General features: G+C 40.1%; 1 protein-coding gene across 8 annotated transcripts in view; it reads right to left on the bottom strand.

The window, feature by feature from the left end:
• Positions 1-16,355, bottom strand: part of DLGAP1 (discs, large (Drosophila) homolog-associated protein 1) — a 341,764-nt gene that overhangs the window by 260,955 nt on the left and 64,454 nt on the right. For all 8 annotated transcript variants that reach the window (XM_012652093.1, XM_012652092.1, XM_012652094.1 and 5 more), the window contains exon 2: positions 14,562-14,776. In XM_012652093.1, coding sequence (XP_012507547.1) covers positions 14,562-14,776 — 215 coding nt within the window. The remainder of the gene's footprint in view (positions 1-14,561; positions 14,777-16,355) is intronic.

Raw genomic sequence — 16,355 nt, 5'->3', positions numbered from 1 at the left:
GGAATACTTGGCAGCTGTTGAAAAGAATGTGGTTAACCTACAAGAATTTATTTTTTTAAATGCTTAAGACGTAATTTTAAGTGAAAAGAGCAAATTGTAGAACAGTATGTGTAAAGAATGTTTAGACATATGTATATTAAATATATGCCTAGAACATTTCTGAAAGGATAGGTAAGAAACTTAGAAATCTTACCTCTATGAAGGGGTAAAAGGGATTGAGGGGGGAAGACTTTTACATATTATTAAAATACTCTTCAGTGCTGTTGAAATTTTTATGAGTACTATTTTTTGTAATAATAAAAGAAGAAATCATCCCATTATTTGGAAATAGAAAAGAGATCTGTGTAGGGATGGTGTTTATTGGGGTAGAGGGCATCACCACCATAAACAAGACAAAGTAACAGCAGCAGCAACAATAAGATTTGAGCTGTCTTGGTTGGCTTTTGTCCTTGGTATCCTTACTTATCCGTGTAACTCTGTATGCCAGCCCTTCCTCCCGTTCTGGTAGCATCTCAGTCTATCTTTTACCATTTCCTCCCTGGAGCAGCACAACTTTCTCTCGGCTCTTTTACTTGATTTCAAACTCTCTGCCTCCAATTTGTCTCTCTCTATCTCAAGCAGAGGCCAGATAGTGGTTAATGATATGGGCTCTGGATTCAAATCCTAGGCTGTGGCACATCTAGCTCTGTGACCTTTGGAAAGTCCACTAACCTCGTGTGCCCCCGCTTCCTCCTTGTATAGTTCAGGATAAGAAGAATTCCTGTCTTACAGGGACCGTTAGAGTTATCACACATACTGTGTCTGGCATACAGGGAGTGCTTCCAAGTGCTAGTCATTATTATTCTTTGAGATTTTCTTTTTGGTTAAAATTAGATACATTCTAACAAGACAAACAAAAAAAGAAGCAAAAGGGAAAAAAGTAAGAGAAAAACACAAAAAATACAGCAAAATTAACCCACAAAACCTCCCCACAGGGAGAATGACTATTCAGATATTAGAAAACATCCTTCCTTACATATATACTCATGTAAATAATATAGAATATACTTTTGTCTAAAAGAGGAAAAATACTCTCCTGGAACGGGCCTTTTCACTCCACACCATGCAAGCCACCTTTCTAAAACACTCATTTCATTCCCTGGCTCTGCCATCAGCCGTTCCCTATCACTAACTGCATTACAATAAAACAAATTCTCTCGATATTTAAGCATCTTGCTTATAAAAGTCCTCACTGTTTATCCAAAGACAGTTCCCCATTTCTAAGTCAACTTGGTTTCTTTGTATTCAGACACATCCCCCCTCCCTAGTTTACTGCCTCTGAGTTATCCAAATTCCATGTTGAATCCTTTCTCTTTCATGAAGCTATTCCTTGTTCATTCCATTTCATATTAATTTTTTCTCTTTTTTGAACAACTATTGCCTTTTAGAGGTAAGGTACATAATGTAATTTTTAAACTTACAAATTCTTATACAAAATCGTTTCCATCGCTCTTGGTAGTACTTAATCATATGTGCAGCGAAGACAGAGACTTATGTCTCCTTTGTTTCCCTCAGGGAAGGTAGCAGCTTGAAAACTTTGATTCCTTAGGAAAGGAATCTTGGTTGAGAATGAGAAGACCTGGATCCTAAAATGTGCTGAATAGTTTAAGCAAGACGATGCTTTCTGCTGGCCTCCATCTCCTCATTTGTAATGTAACAGGGTTGGAATCATCTCTAAGGTTCCTTCTAGTTTTGCTCCTAAGAGTTTTCTTTCATCCCATCTCTGAAGAAAGGCTAGATGAAGATAATGTCTGGTGGCGAACTGGTAAATGTTTAAAAACTGACTCTCTGGGAGGAAGCAGCTCTGACTTGTAGAGTGTGTTGATTTCCATGGTGTAAATATTCCCATCATGGCCAATATCAAGCTACCAGGTTGACGAAACTGAGGTTGGAGCTGGGAAGAGGTATCCACCATGGCTCTCATTGGACGATGGGACCCAGCCCAGCACTGTGGGGTGGTTCCTTCCCGGGAGGAAATGCAGTTTCAGGCTTCATGAACATGGTCAGCTATTTTCATCTCCAGTTTATCACCCTCTAAAACTCCAACACAACTTTTCTTTATTGAGAGCAGGCGGTTGGCACAACGGAAAGCAGTCCTAGCTTGGCTTTTTAATGCTAGGCTGTGAAGACATGAGCTCTAGGACTGGGCGAGTCTTCTCAGGCACCTGTACCCACAGCTGAGTGTCTTGAAATTTGGCACTGGAATGATGCAACCGAGGTGGTGCAATTTCATATGCAGTTGGTAATCTGGATCTATGCGGAGAGCTCTCAGCTCGCTCTGCTTTTTCTGGGAAAGAGAAGTGGTCCAAAGAACTAAAAGAAGGTTCTGAGCTGGAAGTCAAGAACAGTGTCCAGACGGTGAAACCACTTTCCAGGCTGTTCAGGGAAAAGTCTTCAGAGTTCCAGGAGTCAGTGGGAGGAAGAAAGTTGGAGTGGAAAGCAGAGGGCTGGAGCTTAAGACCAAGGACCAAGCCCAGGCTCTACCTCATGAAGCTGATAACCATGAGAAACCCTTGGCTTATCTGTAAAGTGTTGGTTAACATCAACTCTAAATTCCTTCTGAGATTGTTGGGAGGATCAAATGAGATGTACTGAAAACTCATGAAAAACTGTTACTTATAATTGTTTAATCTTGAAAAAACAGGCTTGGAAGAAAATTAAAAATTACTATCAGGGTAGATGATATTTCCTCCTCATCAGTTAATGTGGGTTCATGAACAATTTTTAAAGAGTTCTGCATAGTTCATGTGATCATTGAAGAGGACCCTCCCTCAATTCTAAAAAAGACTAGTTAATGCTGGTCTTTGATAGCCAGCCCCCTCCTTCTCACAGAACTAGAAAGAACTGGGATTTCCCAGATGAACTGGAGGAAATATGCTAATGTTCAAAGTGGATGACAATACTAGGGACGGCTGTGTAGATATTTTTAACGTGCTAATGTGTACCTGCCAGACTGAGCTCCCAGCCTCCAGGTGGGCTGGCAATGCAAAGTAGGGTTGAGAAGGAACAGGGAGCTTTTCAGAGAACCACAGATTCAGAAGCAGAGGGAGGGTGAGGAATCTGAGCGAGCACAGACGCAGCCAAAGGATGCCGCACAGATGTGAGATGACAATTCAACTCAACAACTGCAGGCTGAAGCCACTCTGGGAAGCTACTGTTCAAGACACCTTAGGCACACAGGGCTGTGTAATGGGGTGTTAGCATTTGTTCAGCATCTCCTGCAGGCAAACCTTGTGCCAAGTGCTTTGCAAACACTGCTTCAGATAGCATTTGAACCTCCTTCTATGTGAGGGACAGAGAAAATAGGAAAGGGTTTAAGAAGGCTACAACTACCTTCAGGAATGTTAACACACTGCTCTGGGAGTTCTTAGGGAGAAGACATAATGGCCAACAGGGAGAGGTTAAATCTGAGAGGAAGATTTAAAAGAATGGAAACTTCTAGTCTTCTCCTCCATTAGATCATGGTTGTACTATACTAGGAATCCTGATATATCCTAATGCCTAGTACATAGTAGGCGGCCAACACTAATAATAATGCTGATAATAGCTACAGGAACACTTACCATATGCTAGGTACTGTGCTGACTGCATCACATATGTTACCTTCCTGAATCGTCACAATTACTCTCGAGGTAGGAAATATTACCATCCCTATAACTGACGGGAAATTGAGGCACAGAATGGTTAAATAATTTTTCCATTGTAACACATCTAGAAGTGACATAACTGTTGTTTGAACCTGGGTAATATGGCTTCAGAGCCTGCACTCTTAAGAAATATGTTATAGTAAATCTTTGTTTAATGAATAAATGAATAGGAGATGGCATCCCAGAGGTATAGTAAGTAAACACAGGCCTTGAGGTCTCCCAACTGCCATTCACCAAATATATCCAGGGCTCCAATTTCTGGGCATATGATAGTATTGTACATCTCTCCCTCTTTGAAATTGGGTGTGGTCACGTAGATGGCTTTAGCAATGAAATTTGAGTGAATGTGCTGTGTATCACTCTAGGAAACTATGGTCCATTCACAATATTCCCTTTCTCTGATTTGGCAATCATGGAAGCATCTATTGGGATGGACCCTCTGTCATTGTGAGTATCTGAGTGACTCCAATGAGCAGAGCTACCAACTCATCATGGACACATACTGCAAATAACAAATAAACTTTTGGGGTTTGGGGGTTGTTTATTAACAGAATATAACCTAAGCCTATCCTAACTAGAACATAAATTGCTATCAGAAGTGGTGTGATTGTGTAGCAAGAACAACAAAAAAGTCCTAAAATAGGTAAATGTGGTTTCAAGATTTGGAAGTAGGCAGCAAGGTAATTGTTATCAGAGGCTGAAAAAATGTTGACCCTTGTTATGCAGTGGTGAATCATTTGGTAAACTATTGTCTACAACAACTTGGAAGGTAGATGATGTAACAAATGAACTCATAACTCTAGGGGAAGTAGTTGCAAACCACAATGTTAACAGCATGTGTTGGTTGCTGCTGTCAAGATTTGACAAAGTATTATGTAGTTAGAAATGAACTCAGAAAAGCATTGGTTAGATTGCAGGTAGCAGTGAAAGGAAATAAAGAGTCTAGACATTTGTGGACTTGCACGTTTGAAGAAGCAACTGATTTCAATCCAACTTGTAAAAGGTAAACCTTAGAAGACTTCTGAATGATGAAGACACAATAAAAACTACTCCTTGTGCCAAAGTTCAAATCAAGGATATGGCCACCTCCCCTCATTGTTCAAATCTTTGAATGGATTCAGATGATTTAGAAGGAAGCTACAATTAAGCAAATCCTCTTGATTAGACAAAAGGATTCAGAGGAAAGCAGCTAATAAGTTTGGTTTTCCCACTTAGCCTGACAAGCTGAGAGTATCTAAGATAGAGACATAGGGGAGGGAAGGGGACAAAGTTGAACAAAAATAATAATTGTCTCTAGAAAGGTTCTGTGAGCATGCCAGTTGGTATATAGAACTCACTGGAATCAGTAGATAAGAAGTGACTGCAGTTTGGAGAGAGCTGTACTGCCTAGATTAAAAGACTTGGTAAGTGAGGAGTCCTACAGTGTCTCTTGGGCTCCTAAGGAGCACATGTTCCCTGATGTGTGCTAAGAATATGGTCAAGGAAGATAACAGAAATGGAAGACTCTTCCAGAGCAGCGAGCTAGGAGACATGAAGAACAATAGACAAGGAAGTTGCTCCCAGGCAGCAGAATTGTAGCCTTACCAAGAAACAGTCGCCCTGCCAGGGTAGAGAGCCTGCAACATCTTACCCAGTGGGATTGCAGAATTCTTATGGACCAGTAACTACTGTTATCTCCTGCCTTCTTCCTTCAGAATGGGAGTGTTTATTGTGGACATTTTGTTCTTGTACTACCTACCATCATATATTCGATATGATATATTGGGTATGTGGGAGGCTGATAATTTGTCTCAAAGACACACCTGGATCAGATGTAGGTATTACAGCACATCATTCCTTTCTGTACAAACTATCACACACCACCTGGAAACTTTGAACTCAATATTGGCCCAAGATGGGCTTTGGGTTTTTTTCCCCCTTGATGGTGGTAGAGGGTCATGAATGTAATTTGCTTGGAGGAGAAAGAGTGAGCCAAATATTTAATGTCCAAAAGGTAGTCTTTAGTGCTGCTTTGTGTGTCTGTGTCCTGGGCATGTGGTAAGGTTGCCTTCCCTGACCTCCTTGAAGTTAGACATTGCCATGTCACTAACTTTTGCCAATGAAGTGGGAATGGAGGCAACCTGTCCCATTCGCAAGTGGAAGCTTTAAGAGCCAGTGCTCAATTCATTCTGTGCTCTTCCCCTTCCTTGGTGACTTTGGGACTATTTGTTGATATGCAGTATCGCCAACCTGGCCCCTGGGTGACTATGTGAGCAGAGTTCCCTGCTGAACTAAGATGGACACGTGGTGTGAGCAAGAAATAAATTTTTGTTGTTAGAAGTCTCTATGATTTTGTGGTTGCTTTTTCACCCCCATCATAATCTAGCCTATCGTGACTAACACAGGCCTGAAGCCAGAAACATAGATCCTCAGAACATTTAGCAGCTCAGTTTGATGGAAGCATAGAATACTTGTAAGAGAACAGCAGGAAAGAAGATTTCAGAAGAGAATGGAGTCTTACTATGAAACTTTTGAATGCTATGTTGAGGACTTTGTGCATAGACAAAATGGGATTCTGAGATGATTTTTCAGTAACATGGTAGAAAGTCTATATAAGACTTTCTATATAACGTCCATATAAGAGAGACACTTGGGGGCAGCAAGACAAACTGGCCCACTGCAATCATTCAAGTGAGAAAAAGTGAAGCCTTAAAACTGGAAGAGGCGAGAGGTGAGCTGTGAAGTTTCAAGACCGTATTTACAAAAATGGTAATGCCACTGATAGAAAGGGAAGAGTCAGGAAGAGAAGTGATGTATTTAGGGCATACCAAATTATTTGGGTGCCTCGAAGTTTCATCTTCCTGAATGCTTAGCTTGAAAATACAGGATCAATGGACACGATAAGAATATGATGTTGATCTTATGCTGAAGTGTTAGATTCCTCAGGCTGGAAAAATCGTATAGAGCTATTTTGTCACTCAAGCAGAATTATCAAAGCACTCAGAAATGGAACTCAGGGTGTTTTAAAAGATGCCTAGGAAAGTTTCTTTAAAAATTTCCAAACGAATTTATTCAATAATTAATGACTTACAGGTAGAAGTTCCCCGTTTCCACTAACCTAAATTCCTTGGGCTGTGGTTCTGTTCTCATTTCCTCCTGTTTTATATATAGGGAAGTTGATGGGTTTGCTATTCCATATGCATTCTCTGCAAAGACACATTTATTTAGGACTTACACACACATCCTGTTTCCAAAAAGGATTAGCAGCAACTCCTAATATGCTGGCCTAGGCTTCCTTTTAAAGAAGCTTTTCTCATTCCTGTATAATGTCCTGCCATCTGGGTGCACGATGAGGACTTCTTTAATAATATAAAGTGAAAGTAAAGCTAATAATTTGAATTATGCTGACAAAATACTAATAGTAACCTGCAAACAACAACAACAACAACAAAAGAAAACAGCAACAACAGCAGCAAAAAAATCCCCGAAAAACAAAATAAGACAAAACAATCCTTCCCCATGTCAGGTAAAGTAGATTTTTCTGACCAGAACAAAATTCTAACCAAAACTATCAACTTTAATACCTTCAGCCTTTGAATTTTAAGTTTCTTTTTTCTCTATAGTGCCTGCTTTTGCCATTCTTAGACTTGTGTGTGTGTGTGTGTGTGTGTGTGTGTGTACACATATATATATTTTCTCTCCAACTTGACTCTGGAAACCCAGATTTTAGTAAAGCATTTAATAAATGTATTGAAACCAAAGTATAAATGGCTCACACAGTACTTAAATATTAAAGGTACTGAATAAATGTTCGTTGCATGAATAAATGAGTGAGTGATCACATGAACACAATTTCTGATTGCAGCGAGGGTGCTCTCTTTACCTGGGTGACTGTCCCGTAACAGGGAACGTAGATTTGAATTGAAGGAACGGCGGCCCGCAGATGGGCAGCACAGTGGAATTCTAAGGCTCTCTGCAAACAGAAGTCTTCCTGGCAGTACAGTGGGCAGTGTCTCTGGTCAGTACTACCCAAAGGGTGTGGGGAATCTTTGTTTCCAGAACCCTCAACTGGGGCCTTCCCCTGCTCTCATCTCTGCGGTGTCCCGGGACACTCTTTACACCACCCTGAGTAGCCAGCTGGCAGGAGTGCAGACCTGGCTGCGGTCATGTGAAGAAGGCTCAGGTTATGCACTGTAAGCCACGGAGCAGCTCCAGGTCCAGGATTTGTTGTTGCAAATTCACCTCTCACAGAGGTGAATCCAGGCCTCCGCTTCTCCCTGCGTCCTCTGTCAGCCAGCCCCTCCTGTAGCTCTGAGGCTGTGGCCATTGGTCCTTCCTTCCTTCACCCCAGGCCACGTCTGAGTGAAGACATTCTCCGGGTCCTTCTGTTTCTGCGGCATGTCTGCTGCTCACAGTCACAGGTCAGAACTTACTTCACTGCAGCCTTCTGACAACCCCTCAGATCCACTCTTCATCCTCCCAATCTGCTTTCAATGTCTCCTTTTCCTGGCCACAACTTCTCAGCTGTCCATAGCCAGTTGATCTTCCTCTTCCCTCCATCTTTAAACCCCTTTTAAATAGTTCATTACTGCAGTCTTAGTAAGTTCAACATTCTACCCAGCTTTTTTATCTTTTCTGCTTTCTATACCTGGGCTCAAATCTTAGCTCTGACATTTAATTGATAGGTAACCTTGGACAAGTTATGTAATCTCTCTGAGATGCAGAGTCCTCATTTGCAAAATGGTCAAAATCACATGTATAGAGTTTTGATGATTAAATGAAAAACCCTTAGTGCTTAGTCAGGCACTCAGAACCTTGTCAAAACGTATATATCTCGCCTACTTTTAAAAAACATCTCCTTCCTTCTCTCTAAAAAGTATCTGGATTTCCTTTCATTCTTTCATCTCGCCTAGAGACACACAAGCAGTTCTCTCCATTCTGGAGTCCTGGTTGTTGTAGGGACTGTTCAATCTATGTAGGTTTCCTTCCAAAATATTCTTTTCTAAAGAGTAATTTTATAGCAAGGAACTAGGACATTGGACAGATGATAAGACTCATACACGCCCACATCATTTGGAGGAGGGCACTCATAGCCCAATGAAGCACTAATTCTTCTTTAAGGTGGGTGTGGTGATCAGGGACTGAATATAATAGGCAATTTCTTATACTAGTTTTTAAATTTTTAAATCAGGCTTATTTCTAGCAGGGGTTTGAAAGGTATTTGGATAATTTGTCTATGAGAAAGAATGACTTCCCCTTTTCAAACTTTTTCCACGTTTTATTATTTCGGAAAGTGATGGGGGGCCAATTGGAAGGATAGAGAATAATAGAAGAAAGCATTAATATTATGGCCAGGGAAGAATGGGAAACTACCCCGAGTTTATATGACTGGGGACGTAGTGATATAGTGTCAGGTTGTTCGGTTCTCCCTGCCATTGCGTGGAACATTTGCTATTGTATGTTACAAAGCTACTGAGGGACAGGTAGGAGAGGAACCACAAAGCATTTGGGGAAAGCAGACAACAAAGGAAAGCAGAGACATTTCATGCTACTTAGCACAAAGGTGGGATGATGCACGTTGCTGTGTTCTTAAATATGGTTTAGATCTTTGGGGAAAAAACAGCAATGCTCCTGTCTTTGCTCCCCCCCTCCTCTCTTTTTCTGGGAAGAAAAGGAACATGAGGAACAGTAGGTGGGTAGGAGGAGCGTGTGGAACACGAGGAACAGGCAAAGGACACAGTGTGTCTAGAGGGAGAAAAAGAGAGAAAGAAAATTATACAAAGGAAAAAAAAAGAGACTCTAGCAAGAAGCTATTGTTTTGGGTTCCTCATGTAGAATCGATTCATTTTAAATCTTCAGAAGTCAAGTTGAAGGAGAATATCCCATCTACCTCTTCTCAAATTATTTTCTTTACCAATACTACTTCCTTTTGTCTTTAAACTGTGAGCTGCCACCGTTATTGTGCCTCCTCCTTCCTATTATGCACTTTGGGGCTGAAAGGTTCCTCAGAGACTTGTCACGTGGTTTAAGGATAGCACCTGTGGGCATTGCGGATCAGGGTTGCCTGGAGCCCTGTGTTGAGACTGATTCTGCCGCTCAGTCTGCGCGCAAAGGGAAAGAGGGTGGGATCCATCAATACTGGGATCTGCTAATGCTGTCTGCCACGGGCCTGGGGTGGGAGCATGGGAGTGATAGAGAGAGCCACCTAAGTGGTGCCACCATGCTAAGAGCCCGAGACTATCACCTATAAGGAGGTTCAGAGACATGAATCCCATTGCCAAAAGCCACACAGCTATTTAGTATTTCACCAATTTATCTAAAAAAAGAAAGAAAAAAAAAAGGTTCAGGGCCAAGGGAAAACATGAAGATTAGGAAGATTAACCATCCTGAAAATGAAAAACTATCGCCTTCAAGGCATTGAGAATTGGAAAAAACCTCCCTGAAGCCTTTTGTTGGACACTTTATCCAAATTGCTAGGAGCTCTGACTGGCCCTCTTGCAAAAGCCTGGAGCCCTTCTCTCCCCAATTTCAGAGGAGTTTCCAAGTCTATAATATTAAAGACTGACTATTTTTTCCAGGGGAAAATTTTTCTTAGTGACTAGATGAAGTGATAAAGAAGTATGAAGACATTTTAAAGTGTTATTTGCCCAGGATTAACAGATATTTGAATTTAGCTTTAGAATCTTTTAAATGACAGCTCACTTAATATCATTTTTATTTATTTATTTTTATTTTAGCCGTGAGATACTTGCTTTAGAAATATCATTTTTAAAAAGTTCTTCTTATAGTACATTGAATAAAAGTCCAAGATGGGATTTGGACATGGCTTTAACTAATCATGGCAGCAGGCAGTAGTCTCAGTTTCCAAGTAAATAGCATGTTACAGCAAATCCAATACATTCTTCATCAGAGCCAAGCTGCAGTGACATGCTTAATTCTGGCCCCCAAATATCTCCTCTAGGATGAAAATTTACTATTAAACATTCAGAAACTCTTTTTGAAAATACTAATATTCTTGGGTGATACCATATTTCAAATTCACTGTTTAATAAGTGAGGAAGAAGGAAAAGTTAGTGATGAGGTGAAGAGATTTGTCAATAGCTGTGGAACGAGAGAAGATAATGACAGAAATAGTGGTTTTCAGAGAGTAGCTGTAGGAGTTTTGTAGGCTTAAAGGTGGACTTCATTGTCTCAAGACTACTCCTGACTCCAGAATATTCACTTGACCTTAGCCCTTATATATCTGAAGATTCAATACCTAACAATAAGTAGCAGATGAAAACCACCCACATAAATAAACCCTCAAGATGCCTTTGGAATTAGAAAATGGAAAAGAAAAAAGAAAAACAATGTAAGAAAGTGTAGGAGTGTCTTGTCTCCAACATTTCTGAGAGAAGATGGGAGTTGAAAACCTCCAACAAAATGTTGCCCCAATCTTACTTGACTAATTTTAGTTATCTTGGTTCGTGGCTATGATTCATCCCTAAAGCTGTGAATTGCTGAGGAGGAAGAAGGAAAAAAAATTGACTTAAATGTCAAAGAAGTAGGAACATAAATATAGTTTTCTTTTTTGAGGAACTAGAATTCCAGGATATGGGGATCTTTTTTTCCCATGAGGGACTGAATGCTTCAAACTTCTAGAAAAATAATGATCTCCAGTCAAAACATCATCAAGGAATAAAAGACAGAATTGATTATGAGTCATGTCATGTCTGAATTTTTGTCTCCATACTGTATTTCCTCTTCTCCTTGTGTATCTCCTTAAATCTGATTAAACTAGAGATCACTGATCATCATTTTTGTTGAAGATGATGAAGACTGTAATGATAAAATGGAACTCAAAATACATGTGGGAGAAGTGAGTGGCGGTTAGCAGGACTGTGAGAAATGATTCTGGGGAATGGGACGGGAGCACAGAGAAGAAAGACGTGTTGGGATGGTGGCCAGATGTTTCCTTGTCTGCTAAAGAAGAGGGGACAACAGAGATGGTTTGGTGAAACTCCATCCTAAGTAAATAAAAAAGTTATTCAACCTACTAAGTGTCCCCTAGTTCCTTGGTTACCAATTTGGATTTCCATAAGGGTGGAGGAAGGAAACAGCAGTCACTAACTCACACTCGGTTCAATGATTTCACTGTCTGAAGTAGCTCACCCTCTACCATCAGCCTAGCCACACTCTGTATGTTTGCCTCTTTCTGCCCTTAAAACTTCTGAGCAGTAAAGGAAATACATGATGGCTGTAGAGATACGGTCCAGGACATCAGATAATACTGTGTAGAAGACAAAAGAGAATTCTCCGCACCCTAGAAACTATGAGAGTAGCCCCAAGGCACAGTTGTGAATGTTGGTTTCAGCCTCTACCACTGTCCTCAGCCTCCCTTAGAGTGTTCTCCTCATCTTTCTCACGGCTCTGCTCCTTTCTGTTCTCCTCACACCTGCGTATTGCTGTGAGCAGCAGTAATTACTGTACCACATTGCCCGAGACCCAAAGTGTCATTCAGTGACTGTGACCAGTGCATCCTAATGATAACCTCACGGGATACTCAAGAGCTGGAAGTGACTGGGGGTTGCAGGTCCAAGTGACTTTCTTGCCTATGGCATTCCCTTCCTTTACATCCTCTGGAAAATGTTAATTAACATCACGGCTGTGACTACCTATTATTGTTTCTAGTGGAGAGATATTTTAAGGTCCACAGATGATATTTGCCAAAAGAGTTCTTGGCCACCCTCATTTTAAACCACCTTGGCCCACTGCCTTTATAATAAATCCAGTTCTTTTCAGACTGGGTATATTTAATTTTCCAAGCCTCTGCTGGGTGTGCCAAAGTGCAATGAAGACCTGTTTCTATTTCTCATTTCCATGATCAACTTTTACCTAGTGTGGCAGCATTGTGGGTAGAATTGTGTTCTTTAAATAGATATGTTGAAGTCCTAACTCCTAGTATTTGTGAATGTGACCTTATTTGGAGATAGGATCTTTGCAGATTTAATCAAGTTAACATGAGGTCATCAGGGAGGGCCCTAAACCAGTACGACTGGTGTCCTAAGAAGACAGCCATGAGGGGACACAGGAGGGAGAGCACCATATGACGACAGAGACAGATTGAAGTGCTGCAGCTGCAAGCCTAGGAATGCCAAGCATTGCTGCCGCAACAATCTAGGAAGAGATGAGGAAGAATTATCCTCTACTGGTTTCAGGGGAGCAGGGCCCTGCTGACACCTTGATTTCAGACTTCTAGCTTCCTGAACTGTGAAACAATACATTTCTATTGTTCCAAGCCACCAAGTTTGTGGTACATTGTTACGACAGTCCTAGGACGTGGACACATGTAGCCATAAAGGCAAAGAAGAAGGGAATGGGAAGCCAAAGGAAAGAAAGAAGAGCTTTCTTGGGTTGGCTTGCTAATGTCTTGGTATTAATGTTTGATTAAAATGATTCAGACTGGTTCTGCATAATCCCTTGAAAAAGAATTCACAAAGGGACTGTCACTGTCCAGTTCTTTAAAAGATAACATACTTTGCTACTTAAATAAATTCCCATCACAGAATAATCAGCTATTTTTCAGTATTCTTGATGAACAGCCGGTTTGTTTTCCTTAACTCAATTGCTTTGGTCTTTTCTGTTTTATTTATTTTGTCCTTTAATATTTTATTTTGTATAAAATATTATAGTTTAAATAATATAAATGCATGAATAGTCATATGCATTTCATCAAATATGGAATCAAAGGCAATTACAAATACTAATTATCTGTAATACAGTTTTCAGGTTCAAATGTAATTCTATCTAGACCCATGTTCTAAGGCTCTGGATTTGCTCTCTATAAATGTATTAAAATTATATCAAGTCTTCCTTAAAATAATCAATTTCAGTAGTTTCCTTTGTAATGCTGTTCTCTGTTTACAAATAGCACAAGTGGAGGTAAGGACAACGACAGTCTTGTGCTGCATAGCAATGTCTTGATCAATGATGAATTGCATGTACGATGGTGGTCCTATAAGATTATTACAGAGCTCAAAAATTCCTTTTCTATGTTGAGATAGTTTATTTTATTTCATTTTATTTTTAGTTGGCCTTCCTGTGTCAGAGATATGTTTAGATACACAAATACTTACCACTGTGTTATAATCGCCTACAGTATTCCATACAGTAACATGCCGTACAGGTTTGTAGCCTAGGATTAAAAGGCTATACCATATAGCCTAGGTGTGCAGTAGGCTGGACCACCTAGGTTTGTGTAAGTGCACTCTATGGCGTTCACACAATGACGAAATTGCCTAATGACACATTTTCTCAGAATGTAATCTCATCGCTAAGCGATGCATAAACTGTATTTATAATCGTATTTTTCAAAATAAAAAACCCATTTTTAAGGTCTTACAAATTGTAATATGTATTGAGTGCCCCCAATTTAAAAATGTATATCAATAACCTTCACATATCACCCAATTTTCAAACACAGCCACCTTCTATAAGCTTCTCCAAGAAGTCTCCTCTACTACGTTATTCAGTAATCCAAAAAATTCAAGGATCTTTCAAGGAAGAGTGCTCCTGCATATTCAGTGGCTGAACAAATGTCCAAGAATTGGGATACGTGGATGTTCTCCTTGACTAGAAATCGTAATTCTTTTTGGAAGTCATTCTGGATTGTTTCAAACTCTTCTTCTCAGGTTAGGTGTTCACCTTACGATTGATGCAGAGCACATGTGGGTGCCCCATCTTTGGAGGCACTGGGACATACAAGTCAGATCCAATGTCGAAACCAATAGGCCACTCACCCTATTACTCTGCTCCATCTGTAGGATGCTGTCTGCCCTGCTTGCACTAGGAGTGGTACCTTCTGACCCTCTGAGATAAACAAAGAGTGACCAGAAACACAGCGTTAGTACTACTTACTTGAGTGTGGTGAGTTCCGTAAGGGATGGCTGAGTAGCTTTGAGATAGCTTTCTCTGCGTGCAGCGACTTTGGGGGAAGGCTTGGGACTCGTGTCCGAGTCGCCACTGTCTTCATCCCCCATGGCCTTGATATAGCTGCCGCTCCGCATTCTTCGGCATGGAATTTCGTCGTCTTTACCTCGAGGGGTGTACCCTGACCATTCATCTTGAGGAACCTATTCAGATATAAAACAGATAATTCACTTTCTATAAAATCCTGCCTTTTTCTTATCTTTTTTTTTTTTTGTTATGACCCTGGATATGGGTAATATAGATAAGTATCCAAAACTTTAGACATTAACCTTTTAATAATAGTGTTTTAATGTAACAGGCTTGAAAATATTTTGAATACATGCAAATCCATGTCTCAATTTTAAAACAACCTGTGTCTTAGGAAAAATTAAAACCATTTGCTCTGATTCATTTATACTTAGTTTTCTCATGCTGATAATAGTTGAGTCAGGCATAAGGATGCCATTGGAAAGAAAAGCAGTTTTATTGGACATTTTCAATGATTTGTTTTCAGTTGTCATTTAAGATTCAGGAATGTTTTCTGGTTGATCTATGCCTTCCTAAACCTTCCACTTTTACCATCTCATATCTGATCTCTCTTCTTCCTAAACCAGTGGTCTATACCAGCTGCATTCACTTCCCAGTCACCTATTCTTTCTGAATTCCTCTTATTTGAATTTAGCTTCCATAGATCTGCTTTAAAAACTCTTTAAGGGTTTCCAGTGATCTCCTCATGAAAGCTATTAGCATTTTCTTAATTTTGATTTTTGTTGACCTCTACACACACATGCACACATGTACACACAAATAACACCTCTTGTGAGCTCCTCCCCTTTTGGTTTTCTGGTTGCTCTACTTACCTGGTATAGCTACCACTGTCTGAATTGTTCTGTTCCTCTTGCTTTACTGGATCCTACTCTAAATCCCTAATTGTGGGCACCACACAAGATAATGTTGTCAGTGCGCTGATCTTTTTTCTTTCCACAATCATTTCTTCTGAGTTTGCGGGGCGTTGCGCTATGTTTTAGAAGGCTTCTTTATTATGACTTTCTCTCTTTAGTTCCTCCTAGATTTTCCACTTCTGTATGAACTCAATCTAGGATTTCACTCCTCCTCCATTTGGTGGAAGAATTGCATAATCACCACTCTTTTTTACCCATCAAGAAGTAACAAACAGCCTACAGTGCCCAGAACACTGCACAGGGCTTAATTAAAAGAGACCCAAGAAGAGGGAGGCCGGTTCTTGCCCTCAATATGCATATAACAGAGATGAGAAGACAAAGCATAAATAGATTTAGAAATAGTTCCAAATCAGCATGTTAGCAAGTTTAAAATGTGGTGCTGTAAATGGAGTATGTATTAATATTAAAGAGACACTAGAAACAGGAGTTTACCAGTTATGGTGATGAAGAAGGAGTATCCAGGAAGGGCTCCCTGGAATTGGCCAGGTTTGCAATGAGAAGATAAAAAGGTATTTAATATTTTAATGCTAACTATTTACTTGTTATCCATTAAAATAATGTAATACTTCATTATTAACATTTAACTACACTAAGCAATTTGCCTATAAGATCTTGTTTCATCAAATCAACAATGTGTGTGTTTTTTCTGTATTTTTCAGATGAGAAGCAGGATCTCAGAGAGGTTAAGGAACTTGCCCAAAGACACACAGCTAGTAAATGGCAGCATTGGGGTTTGAAATATTTTGGTTTAACTTCTAAGATCAGAATTTCATTAATCTTA

This window comes from Propithecus coquereli, unplaced genomic scaffold (genome assembly GCF_000956105.1).
Source record: "Propithecus coquereli isolate 6110/MARCELLA unplaced genomic scaffold, Pcoq_1.0 Scaffold38, whole genome shotgun sequence".
In the NCBI taxonomy this organism is placed as follows: Eukaryota; Metazoa; Chordata; class Mammalia; order Primates; family Indriidae; genus Propithecus; species Propithecus coquereli.
This window is presented reverse-complemented; position numbering and strand designations above follow the sequence as displayed.